Genomic DNA, 14036 nt, shown 5'->3' with positions numbered 1-14036 from the left:
AGGAATGTGCTTCCTCTTTCTTCTTCTCCACTCTAACATGCACTGATGTTTCCCTGGAGCAGGCAATGCTACTGCATTTGTATGTGCAACATTTTGGTGCATTATTGAATGACTTACTTTCCATTTTCGTCGTGCTGCAAACTTTTTGAACTTCTCCATATTCACTGCAGAAGCTTTTCTGCTAAGTGCTTGCTGGGTGTCTTTAGGCTACAAGCAAAAGAAAAAAGCTATTATAAAATATCCCATAATTTCTGTATGTAAGATTTTGTCCTTCAGTGATGGTTTCCACTCATAGTATAATAGTATCCTAATCATACTATAATAATAAAGTCATTGTAAGCACATAATTTTAACATCCACGGTATAACGTGGCATACAGATGGAATTTTCTGAGAAAATACCCTAAAGGAAACCCAGACCTAAGAATATTCTATGCAATACAAAACACAAACGTGTTTTTTTCATTTTAAATACAACAAAAAACCACTTATCAGAACATTCAGCTTTGTCCTTCACTTCCCTCTCTGATGGAGGCATTTGATTTCCAAGATAAATCTTGTCTTCTGGGAAGGTTTCCTGGCTGATTTTAAATGCAGTCAAACTTTGTTACAGCCTCAGTGTAATCACCTGGATGCTGCTGAACACCCCCCTACCCAGTAAAAAAAACCAACACATCACACCTACCAGTGCAGCAAGCTCTAAGGCTGCATCCTTTGAACTTTCTCATGGCTAATACTAACAACTAGTATTGACTAGTGGAGCATATGAAATTTTCAATTTTATGACCCCATATTTGACGTCATTTTTATGGAGAAATCATGGGTTGGGATGGACCTTAAAGATAATCTAGTTTTAACCGCCATGGAAATACAGGTAAAGATAGTGATGGGAAAGGGGAAAAGAGGATAAGACCAGTGGGGTGTGAGTAGAATGCCTGGAAAGTTAAGATATAAAGCAAAGTAACAGGGTACAAAACAATCTGTCTCTCTGCAGGAGTGTGGGCCTTAGTCCCTGAGAGACAAACCTGGACAATTCCTGCTGCAGTGGTTTAAAATATCATTTCAACATGTTCAACACATTTCAACTATTTAAGATTACCTAAGCAAAAATTCAGCAGAGTGTAGTGTTTGGCATACTGATGCAGAAATGTCTGCTCTAGGATGTTGTACTGTGAACTGGAGCAGCTGTGACACAGATAAATATTCTGCTAACTCGTTCTCTAGGAAGTGGAATAGAGTCAAATACCCACTGTGCATCTCCAAGACCTGGGAAATCAATGGCACTGAAGGGGTTTACTAGTCACAATCAGAGCGGGATATGGAATTAAAAAAATTAACTGCCGGGTATTACTATACACATTAAAAAGGATGATAGGTGCCATTATCTCCCTCTCAGCCCAGTAGCACCACAACCGCTTGCTCGAAACCAAACACTGAAACACTGAAGAAGTGGGCCACCAACTGCTTTCTTCAGTCTAAAGGGGAAGGACAAGAGGGAGATTGCTCTTTTTTCCTTAATCTAAATAAGGGGTTTAGAAGATAAAAAATTACAGGAAATTGGACTGGATTCAGAGAATGTATCTTTGTCAATGCAATGTCCTCTCAAGGTTAGCTTCTTTGCCTTAGTACGTTTTTAAACTCAGTGGTGGGCTACTTCCCTATTGCTAACTTACATAGAGCATATATTAATGAAGCCCACATTCTGCATGTGTTAGATTTCATATAGACAGCTTTCCAAAACAGTAAGTTATATTAAACAATTACGCCAATCTTCCTTGTTAAGGAACTTGAAAAGTGAATGCATAGTATGAAATGAGGAATGATTAAAAACAGGACAACAGAGAATGAATTACATGCTAACCTTGATCCAAGGATGCAGCAAACTGTCTTGAATAGTCATTCTCTTCCTTTAAGACAATAAAAGACAGAACTGTTCAGACAGTAAAAAATATATACTGCCTTATGTTCATTAAACTAACATCTCAAAATATCATGTAATTTGAAATACTAGATACATATGCTGCAAAAGTGCATACACACGTAAAACAACTCACTTTGGATCCTTGACTAGAAGTCTTCGTATGAAATCTTTAGCTAGGGCACTGGTATTACTGAAGAATTCTTCTTCAAATTCATAATTCACAGCAGACACATTTGCTAATGTTTCCTGTTTGGTTTCTCCAAGAAATGGAGATGCACCGCTTAGACTGCAAGAAAGGCAGAACATTTCTCTCATTACATATTGTATCATTGCTGCTTCAACCCTCTGAGAACAAATAACAGCACGAAGTGAACATTTCTATTTTCCGCTTTAAGGCTGCAAACGTGCTTTCAGGAAGATGTGATCTAGCAGGGCAAAAAGCTTTGCTGTTATTTCCAAGAATACTGGTCAAGATAAAGATGTAGGACAGTCACCTACAGATTTGAGGAGTTTCCAATGCTATCTCAATGCTGATCAATGGCAATTCTTCCAATAATTACACTATAGGTTTTGTTATCGTACAACTTGAATCAGAATGTGCAATCAAAATGGCTTGACTTGTACAGACACCACCAAAAACCCAGATGATAGAATCGGAATTAAAAAACAACAGCATTTGCAAGAACCACCCATAGATTTTGGTACTTACAGAATATAAGTTATTACACCAATGCTCCTGGATTGAAGGAAAAACAAATAAAAAAAGGATGTGGGAGAGGAGAGAGAAACAGATGAAAAGAGAGAGAGGAGAGAAAAAAAAAGGTTAGAACATAAGAATAACCATGAGAGATTTATTTCAGGTAAGGTCCAATAACTTACCACATATCTGCTTCAAGACCAAGAGGTTCATAATTTACTATTTCAGGAGCTAAAGGAAAAAGCAGGAAGATCAGTACCTAGTCAAAGAACAGATCTAAGTCTGACTCTGAGCCTATCTATGTCACAGGTAATAAGCTAAGATGCTAACAGATGAACACCTTAATGCAAGTCTAACTTGAAACTGAATGCTGCAAATTGCTTATTTAAATTTCAAAATGTCATGAATTACACACAAATTACATAATCTGTAAATCAGTAAACCAAGCTAAGACACAAATTCTGCTTCAGAGACTGAGAAAAAATAGTTTGAAGAAAAAACAGTTTTCTCACCAACAAACTCTGGCGTTCCAAAGATATTTTTGAATTCATTTCCAAAGTCAATTTTGTGGGCTAAGCCAAAGTCAATAATCTTGATTCGAGGCTTTGGTACATTCCTGTCCAACAACATTATATTTTCAGGCTTTGAGAAGGGGGAAAGAAAGAGAGATTACACATAGGTATCAGTATTTGTCAGCACTGAACACTTCTCTTTACCTCCTTTAGACCCTCAGAAAAATCTTGTCTTTTCCTATTATGATCTAACATATGCTAAAAATTAACTACGGTAAAATAGGGCTTCATGTTGATGCTCGAGTGCTATGATTTCCACAGAGCCATGACTTTACTTCTTGTACATACCACAGTTGCAGTTTTCATGTGGACTGACCCTAAATGAAGCACTACCTTCAGTAAAGACCACAGCCCCTCCCTACAGCCATTCTAGCAGTGTTGGGAGCTTGCAAGAAACAAAGACCTAGTTACCGGGCTGGGTTTATATTAGTCCCCGAAAGAGTTTTCTTTCACACCACATAAGCAATCAGGCAGGTACATCTTATTGCCTTTGGATCTCCCAGGGAAACTTTTGGAGTGGTCTGGCTCAACATACTTTCAAAAAAGGAAAAAGAGCAGGATGTCCTGTCTTTTCTACTTTTCTACCTTATTTTGAAATATGGACTTTAGATTACTTTACACCAAAACCAGAACAAAAAAGATAAAATGTCAAGATTATCAGCAACAGAGCCTGCTTCTACACTGCATCACTTTAACTACCATATAGAACGAGCTACTTAATCTCCATATCCTGTCATGTCCATAAGATGGTGTGCTCTGAAGAGGTCCTGGAGCTACATCCATTCTGTTCACATTGTTAAGGACTTCTGAAGTCATTAAGGACAGCTCTTCTTCGTCACTCTTCTTTTGCCTCTCTTTCCCAAACACAGGAGCTGATATGTGCAAATGCAATTTTCTTCATTTCCTCCTTGCATTTCTATTGCATACTTTTATTGTTCTGCACATTTTAATTTTTGCTGCCTCTTTTAATTTACAAATTTTTGGTATCCAGTGTAAGGATGACTTGTTTTATTACAAACATCTTGGCAAAAATTCACATTTCACATCGTAAGAAATATATTCCTTACTGGCTTTACAATTCTTTTCTCTTGCTGACTGTCACACAAAGACCAAATATATTACTGAGGTATGTAGAGGAAACTGGAAAAGGTGCGCTTACCCTGAAATCCATTCCTTTCCCTACCTCACCCCCAAAACACTGCAAACCCTTTCAGAACTACACTGCAATGTAATATCATGACTCCTTTTCCTATTATAGATATAACTGCCAATTTCAGCAGACTTCATGGGAAGTTTAGTTGCCTACCTCTGAAAGAGATCTTACGGAAGAAAAGATTCTGGAACATTAAAAAGCAGTAGCTGAGTTTAGATACAAAAAGCTCTGCTTTCATTACCAAAAAGGATGCATTTAACAGCTTTTCTGAAAACAAACATTAAAGCCCTAAAAGGAAAAAACCAGAAGAGGAAATTATCTGCTGTCTTCTCCACAAAAATCTTTGTACTTAACTTATGTACATTTTCAATGTAGTGCCTATAAATAATATTCATGTGAACATGTTCACATGAACAGCAAACAAAAAACCCCAAAACCATCAGTTAAAAAAGTCATCCTGTTCAGAATGTTTCATCCAGATCCCATTCTCATTCAAAAAAAAAAAAAATCATAGTTCTCATTTTTATTTCAGGTTTGTTTTCTCAGAATAGTTTAATTTCCTCAGAAGCTGCCATTTCCCCTGAAGAATCTTACATTAAAAACAGACGGGAACTATTTACAGTTCAGTAACTTCTTTCCGATGGCTGAGCTTTTCTCTGTCTACATAAAAAACAAAGCTAGCAAAACAAAGCGAGTAAAACAAAGCTAGCCCAAGATCTGCATGATGGCCGATTTGTGGCTAGTATTACAAAGGATTTAAACAGATGTTGCTTACAGCTGTTGAAGTTTTTATCAACTCAACACACCTTAAGATCAAAGTGGGCGATTTGCAGAGAGTGGAGATACTGAACGCCATTAAGTATCTGTTTGAGAAATTCTGTGGCTTCTTCCTCCGTGAGAGATTCTTTCTCGGCTAAGAAGTCGAAGAGCTCTCCCCCTGCAACCCTTGGAGAGCAGAAGCAGAATTATTGACAAGCTTGTTTTAACTAACAGGTTCCTTTTAGCATAGTTCTTCTCAAACCATCCTTGAAAAAGGATCCATATACTTTAAAGGCTGTCAATACCAGAAAAGATGATGAAAATTACTTAATTCAATACCCAAAATAGTTAGTAACTCCCCTTCCTCTCCCTGAAAAGAACACATTAAAAAGAGTTTTATTTTCAGACAAAAAAAGTTTAAAAAACACAAACAAACACGGTTGACAGTATTTAAATTTAAATTAAGTAAACCCCTCCTCTCTGTATGCACATTTAAAAGAATAAAATCAAATGTGAAGTAAGTATACTCAAAACATACTAATGTAGTGGGACATTATCTAGAAAATAAAACATGAATTAGCTCATATCAGTAAAACATCAGATTTCCACACACCCTCATTCAAAAATACAAAATTTAAAGCTTACTTTGAAATAATTACTGGCAGCTGTTCTACTATTCAGTTTCTAAAGTCCTCAAAGCATTTAAATCTTTGAAAATAAATTCTATTCTTTCAAAATATATTCTATTCTTTGAAGTAGTGTATACATTCAGTACCTATGCTGTATTACCACAGCTTTTTACAAGGAAAAGCCCTTAAGACTATTTCCAGCACGTTCTAGCTGCACAAATAGAAAGAGGTAAGAGGGTACAGAAGCACATCTAGATTTTGCATGTGAAAGACAGAGGAACAAACTGAAGATGACCCTCTTCTCAGCTCAGACAAGCAGCTGTTGACTCACTCAACAGCATAAGAGATACTGAAGTGATAGAAACCAGGAAGTACACTTATTCTTAAATAACAGACAACAACCCTGTTTAAGGACATATAAGGAGATGACTTCCCACTGTGGGAAACTGTTTTCCCCATCTATAAAAGCAGAATTATTCCCTAGAAATGTCTTAAAGACTGTAAAGATGGTTATAATACCCCCTATATTTTGCATTGTATTGATATTAAAACAAATTCAGAAAGTGCACCCTAACTGATATTGCTTTTCTCTAAGGAAAAAATTATTTATTCACAATTTAAAGCTCTGACTATGAAACATTATGGCATTCACATGTGACAACAGCTAAACAGCTGGGGCAGATTTCTGGAAATACATTTGACTTCTTTATCATGTCTACTTTTTAAGAGACTTAATCTGCATTATTGTAATGCAAATTGCATGAAAAGTGCATTTTAATGAGTTCTTGGAGCTGTCATTGAACTGCCTAGACAATAATGAGAGTATTGTTTTGGACATTATTTGTGTTGTAGTATTTTCTGCATGAGAGCAATTATTGAAATGAAGTGCCATTAAAATATAAGAATTATAGACTGGAAAGATGAGAGGTCATTTCAAGAATTTTTTTCTTGTTGCAGAGACATTAAAATGGAATTCCTAATGATTAAATACAACTTGTTATTTTAGAGAGGCCGGTCAGAAGCATCTTACAAACAGACACACGTGCATATTCTCTCATTCTTTGCTTCTGACTGAAAACAATAAGAAAATATTTTCAGGCTAAGGCCTGTATCTCTGCAGCACTTTGTGATGATGAATACAGCTCTGGGTGGTGACACAGTGCTGGCATTTCTCTTCCTTTGCAATTACTGGACTAAAGGACTTAACGCATCACGTGAAACTTGCTTCCACATATTTACAAGTGGATGCTTGCTACAGTTGCCAGGAGGATGTAAACTAGAGCACAGTTTACAGTTTACTGGAGCTCCCCATGCCACGTGGAGCTGGCAGACTCACTGTGGCTACTGCCCCAGCCGTGGGCATCAGCATCTTTATGCACTCAGCATGGTTTGGCACTGAGCTAGCCACCACAGTCTGGGAAACCAGCAAAGCTGGATCCTCAGCCGAGGAAAAGCCTCGGAAACTGCACCAAAAGACTGTATCCAGATTACTTTTCATGTAGATTGCCCACCCAGTTAAACAGCAAAAGTGCCTAAAACAGCTGATGCCTAAAGCCTTCATCAGCCATCACAGATACAAGAGAAGTACTCAGGACAGGCATTTGCAGCAATGCCAACTCGAAGCACCGTGCTGTCCACTCCGCAGTCTCAAACAGATTGTGACAGTGTCACACAGGTATTGACATGTTTTATGGCTGGTCAAGATTGCTCTTACTCCTGTTGGCATTAAAATGCAGGCTGTGAAAGTTATTAGTCACCTATGAATATTAGCACTGATTACACACATTCCTTTTAGACCCCAAGAGAAAGATATAATTCCCAAGGTTTATATCTTTTCAAGATAGCTAGTAAAAGAAACTTAACTGCATATATGCAAAATGGAAAGAGCCTCTTCATCTTCAGCTTCTTCTTATCTGCAATTATTCTGATTTGTGCAATTTCATACCCTAATAGTTTGCACGACATTACAAGTTTGATGTACATGCATTTTTACACTTATCAAAGACATGACATTTGTGAAGTTAATTGCATCAGATCACATATAGCTTTTCTTCAGCACTGCTGAATATTATCCTTCTGTCTTTGCCACAGGTTAGTTGTTGTGACATTTCTTTAATGGTTATATCATAAGCCTTATAATAGCATGAAATAAAATGTTATCTGTATTTCACAGGTAATATACCTAGTGCTTGCAAATCTTGAAGCTGGGGCCAAGGAAGCTAAAAGGCCTGAAATGTTGTTTGTTGTTGTTTGTTTGTTTTTTTTTTTTAAACTGGAAGTTCATTAGCAAAAGCAGTAGATTTTTCTGAAATATTGTGTGCTTCTTTTGTTGCCTAAGTACTGCCTCTTTAAGTGACTTGGCAGCCCTTGCTTAATGAGTAGATGAGTGAGGAGGGACTGCCTGTTAGCATTCAAAACTTTGTTCCAGTACCTCTGCTCTATGGGACTTTGGTGTGCCCTTTCATGTTACACATCTTGCCCTTAATGTCTCAGTTGAGATTCTATGCAGGCTGACCTCAGAGAGTGGGCCACTGTGAATTCTCCTGCTGGTAACTCCTGAATTGGGGTGGGGGGCAAGTTCAGTAATCCATGTCCTCCCTCTGGGTGCTGCCATTGCTGGCAATTACACTGTGCATCTAGCTCCGCCTGCTGCTTACTTTTACTGGTAGGGACATAAGGCATAAGAGAAAAGGGTTTCTATAGCAATGATGACTAAAATGTTAAACTAGCATGCACAAGCAGCTTCACCTGGAAGCTCAGAAAAGCCTGGCTTCCCTGAAAAGTCCCTCTGCTTCAGGCAACCTCCACGCAACCTCCCTTTCTCACCATGTAGGGGCTGCAACCCACATCCCCATGGGAGATCAGTAATGGTGGTTGTGTTTCTTAGCTCGCTCATCAGGAGACTGCTTATTCCCTACCCTTTTGCTGAATTTGGTAGGTCTGATATTAAGCTGTGCTATCACAGGTATACAGAAAACCATAGTATCACTGCAAGGCAATTACTTCAAGCGAGTCACAGAGTGTTAATACAGGTCCACACTCCATATATGTTACAACTTTAATTTCCAGAATTAATTCATGGAATTACAGTGTTCTCAGATATATCAAGAGAGCCTGGTTTTAGAGATTTCCTAATCAGATTATATATCCAGAATAACTAAATGATTTTGACTGGATTTCCAGATATTGCAGATCAAGAAATGGGTTACAAGAATCCAGTAAAGACACTGGCTATGTAAGTTATTGCAGTCTTCACAAACCTCCTAAAATGCTGTTGAGTTTTCCAGTCTAGTCCTGTGCCTCAGCCAGGTCAACACAGTCCCATAATATACAAACTCTGCACAATTTATCAACCTATAGTCACCTTCAGAAGAGGAGTCAGAAGCCAAGCAGAGAGTCCCATTCCACCACTGTACCTGTGTATATCCCATCTCACACACAGAAGCAGTGTTAATCTAAAGAAGGTGGCAGAGACAACAGCTCCTTTCATGGATCTTTTTGAATGTCATCTTCTCCCAAGAAGTACACTGTTTCCACCTCCATTACAACGGAGTCTTCTTTCTAAGTTAGCTTTGGGGTTGCAGGTGCACAAACATCTCGCTGAAATCTGACTGAAACCAGGCCAACCCACAAGTTTTCTGAGCCACAGAAACTTGCTCCCAACCTGCCCTTGGGGGTCTACAGAAGGGCACATGCAGCCAGCATCTTAAAGGCTGTTGCCCCAACCACTGGCTGGATAAAGATGGCTTCCTAAAGGGAGTAGTGGCAAGAGGTTCACCAAGCACTGCGGCTTCGTCCTGTAGAGCACTTTGGAGTATCTGTACCTGGTATCCTCTGAAAGCACAGAGCTCCTCACTGTTCAATTTCTCTGTTTGCTGGTAGGAATTACCAAACAGTTTCCCAGTCTCTTGTTCTATGCCCTAAGGTGATGGACAACAACCTATACCCCTTCAGATTAACACAGAAGCTTGATTACAAGTCAAGTCACAGCTAAATTCCTTTATGGCTGTATCTGTTCACGTACTGTTTTCCTTTAAAATGTTACTTTTTTAATGTTCCTTTCTATTTACATTTAAATTAAGTAATAGTTTTGCAGTCATAATAGGTTGCTCAAATATCTTGCTCAATAAAATATGAATTTATGCTTTATGACAGTCACATCTTAATCCTAAAGGACATTACATTATTGACCAAGTTATAACAGAGAAAGTCATAAGGCCTGAGTAAATCTATTTTCATGTTTATAACATGACTACCTCTTATATTGTTTTCAAGTAGCAGAGTACATGTTTTTAGAAATATTTTGTATAAACATTTTCACTAACAGCAAAGCTGTATGCATTGTTTCACTTGTGCTTCTAGGCAGAAGTGATAGTTTTCCTGAAATGAGACAAGTAAATTAAAGCTTTTGGTCAACTACATTCTTTTTTATAAAATGCAATAGTGGTAAAAGCATTTCCCAGCCTTCCCAAAAGGAAGATGTGATTGCAACTCAGATATCTCCCTCTGGGAAAGAAAATACATCACACCTGTGGAAAAAGGATTTCTGGACAGTGCTTTTGCAAGCTGCCAGGCTTTCCTAACTACGAAACAGAACTGATCACCAGATCTCAGAGGAAGTCATTATGGACACCGGCTCAGGGAACTTAGAAACAATTAACCTTCAAAGTTAGCATGGTCACCTCGTAATGACTCGGTCATATGCTATGATCACATTGCTTTAATGTAATAGCACCTTAATTATAATTAATGATTATCTAAGGATTTCTAATGAATTTAAAAATCCACAAACAAGCCCAAAAATCTAGGCCCAAACCCCTTGAAGAAACATTTATCTTGCTTTCAAAACAACATAAACTAAGTTAAAGAAGAATTCCATCAGTTTTCCCCTCAAAATGTGCTCAGTGTGTGGCAGAGTCACACCAGCTCTAGCGTCTTTCTTTTCAGCCCTGTCAAGCCTTTGTTCTTATCTTTCTACACATCCCCTGTGCATCTGTCTGTGGGCCTGGAATTAGGATTTTGAAATCTAACGGTGGCACAAGATCTACAGATTAGTGTCACAGTTTGCTAATCTACTGATACATCCCAGAAAGCAGCAAATATTTAATCCCCTTCTGAAATTTCAGTTGTTTTCGAGTTGTTTTCACTCGAAAACAACTGTCTTATTTACTTACAGGTAAAATTAACAAAAATCTCAGAGCTATTTCTATCAAAAGACAACTGAAAATTAAAGAAACACTGTGAAGATTTCAATCTTCTGTGGAAAACAAGCTATTACTGTCTTCCAGAGTATAAGTGTATCAGGTTAAATTAACACCCCAATAAAATAGAAGAGGAATTCAGAGTTCATCATTATTTGCTTTTATTTACTCTTCAACGAGAAACTCATGATTTTGTCATAGTTTTTATACAGGGATCTATGATTGTCTCCTTGCACTGTTCTGTTTTGGCTAATATTATGAAGGTACCAATAAAGTGGAAACACTCTCTGAGACACTGGGATGCACAGGACTAAGTTTTATAGAAAGTTTTTAAATAAAGCATAAATCCCACTGTTTAATGCATAATCACTTGTACGTTAACGTTATTACTCTCTTTCTGAGCTAATGCTTTCAAAGCTTTCTATTTTTTTTTAATTTTAAAAACAGATACTCATCACTCAGAACCATACTACAAGAGCCAATCACCTTAAACTAAGATTCCAAATTCAGAAACGAAGGTATGTTATTTGCAGAGAAAAATATGAATACCTAACTCCATCCACAGCTTCCAAGTGAAAGGAGTCAGCTATTGCTATCAAGCCATTTTAAAAGGTGAGAACAGCTGTATTGCTTTTGCACATTCTAAGGAATTACTATATAATTTAGGATGAAAGCATTTTTTCTTTTTGTTGCACCAAGAAACTATAATGAAGGCTCTACAAAGCACCACCAACTGAGTATATTTTGCAGGTCTGCAGTCTAAATAAAGACATAATAAAGTGCAAGGGAAAGCAAAACTGAAGAGAAAAATTATGCATCCCAGGCCGGCAAAAGGGGAACCAAGTAGGTGCAAAACATGCTTAAGGAAAGAAAATAATTATCACTGTGCAGAGATATCTGTGTTTTCTAGTCTGCGAAGACTGATAAAATGATGGTTTCAGCAGAGCTCACTAGAAATAGCTTAGCATTGCTAACATATAACAGACTCTAATTGCTGCAGCTGGATAGAAAAAAGTACTACTAATTCATTTATTTGTGTGACAAAACAAAAAAAAAAAGAAAACTATTAAGATTTCAAGTTAGATGATGAAAAGACATTGTCTTCCAGTTTGTATGTAATATGTGTAACATTCCTTTCAAGATGATGAAATAGTCCATTGAGTGGGAATTTAAAGGTTATTTCTAAATCACAGAAGGAGACAACTGTTACTAAGACCCAGAATTTTGAAAACATCCCTGACTACTCTAAATATAATGAAAGACTGCAGTAAAGCAAGGCTCTTGAAGGATATTTCATCCTTGTTTGTGACTGCTGAATATTTTAAGGAAGGATTTGATTTTAAAAGTTTCAGGAATTAAATGGTCCACAGAATTTGGTGGTTTTTTGGTAAATCAGTTTCCTGACATAAGGTAGTTGAAAGAAAAACCTTCAAACACCTATGTGGATATAGATATACATATTTTGATATGTAGCTCTGCTTCGCATTCAGTGTTGTGAGGACCTACCTTTCCACTGCAATAATTCAGTAACTGCCCACATATTTTTGCATGTAAATCATGACCTTGAATACAATCACAGAATAGCCTGGGTTGGAAGGGACCTTAAAGATCATCTAGTTCCAAACTCCCTGCCACAGGCAGGAACGCCCTCCACTAGACCAGGTTGCTCAAAGCCCCATCCAGCTTGGCCTTGAACACTTCCAGGGATGGGGAATCCACAGCTTCTCTGGGCAACCTGTTCCAGTGCCTCACCACCCTCAATGTAAAGTATTTCTTCCTATTATCCAATCTGAATCTACCTTCTTTCACTTTGAAACCATTCCCCCTTGTCCAGTCAGTTGCCCACCTCTGAGAAACAGTTGATTAATAAGGCAGAAAAATGTTTAGAAGGCTGTTTGCAATACAGCAAACCCTCTTGCTAAAGTAGGAAATTAAAATCAATAGTGAATAGCCCACAGACCCTGTTGCCCTGGGACTGTGCATGTTGACATCTGGCAACAAAAGGGCAGTGGCAGTAGCTCAGTTATACAAAATGGTGTCTTTATGTGGTATACTGGCTCAATATTGTAGTCAGAAAGGAACACAATTCCCAGGAAATATATGATGTTCTAATTAGAAGGGGAAAGGGATACTTAGGATGGATTCTGAGAATGGCAAAACAGGTTATATAATGAGCTTTCAGCTTTATTTCTGTTTGTACGAAATTCTTCCGTAAGAAAAAAGACTGTCAAGAGGGTAGATCCCTAAGCAAAATATGAATTTAAAACATTAGAGAAAAGAGATTACGTATTTAAGTGTCTAAGTCTAAGATTAGAATGACAGTCCTGTCTTTTCAATAGCTTTACATAATATCACAGTGATTTTGAGAGATACAAAACTTTGTAGCAATTAGTATATTCAGTTTACAAAGGGTTTGCTAACCTCATCTTTTCCTCTTCAACTGTCTAAACAAATAAATGCATTACTTTTGTGAAATCCAAAATAGCACTTCTTCAACTTGAAAGACTCACAAAGCAGTTTGGAAAAGTGGAAAAAAAATCTCCAACTGAAACAATACAGGGATTTTTAACTAGGCAAAATAATTAGCTAAATTTTAATGTAAATAGTTTGCTGACCTTCGTGGCATCAAGCTTATGAACAGAATGTCAGAAGTGACATCTTCTATTTAACAGACAGTAGTGGGTATACACTGACACACACAGCAACCTTGCTGCCAAAAGAGCTCCTATTCCATGTACAAAGTGGGGAGGGTGGAACAGTCCCATCACTCCTACCACTGTCCACAATTACCAATATTCCTCATGGCTTTCAAGTACAGACAGGGGTCTGATCTCATCTGCACAGATTACAGAGCAAAAAGTGAAGCAGAATAATAACTGACAATAAGGTTATAGAACAAAACAACGAGAGAGTTAGTATTAACCGGGGGGGAGGAAGAAGCATCACATTAATTTTGCTGTGTATGCACAACACACTTAAAAGAGTTCTGAACAAATACCAAAAGTAGCAAAAATATAAAGAATTTCTACTTTATACAAGATAATTTAGCTTTAAAAAAAATACTTTAAAGTATTCGGATGTGACAAACTAATGGAAGTGTATATA

General features: G+C 37.5%; 1 protein-coding gene across 1 annotated transcript in view; it reads right to left on the bottom strand.

The window, feature by feature from the left end:
• DAPK1 (death associated protein kinase 1) overlaps positions 1-14036 on the bottom strand; it is a 91195-nt gene that overhangs the window by 34255 nt on the left and 42904 nt on the right. Inside the window, exons 4-10 of the mRNA XM_032675697.1 lie at positions 5149-5287; positions 3130-3259; positions 2800-2848; positions 2630-2656; positions 2054-2206; positions 1861-1906; positions 118-207 (exon numbers count right to left, since the gene is read on the bottom strand). Coding sequence (XP_032531588.1) covers positions 118-207; positions 1861-1906; positions 2054-2206; positions 2630-2656; positions 2800-2848; positions 3130-3259; positions 5149-5287 — 634 coding nt within the window. The remainder of the gene's footprint in view (positions 1-117; positions 208-1860; positions 1907-2053; positions 2207-2629; positions 2657-2799; positions 2849-3129; positions 3260-5148; positions 5288-14036) is intronic.

This window comes from Chiroxiphia lanceolata, chromosome Z (genome assembly GCF_009829145.1).
Source record: "Chiroxiphia lanceolata isolate bChiLan1 chromosome Z, bChiLan1.pri, whole genome shotgun sequence".
Lineage (NCBI taxonomy): Eukaryota > Metazoa > Chordata > Aves > Passeriformes > Pipridae > Chiroxiphia > Chiroxiphia lanceolata.
This window is presented reverse-complemented; position numbering and strand designations above follow the sequence as displayed.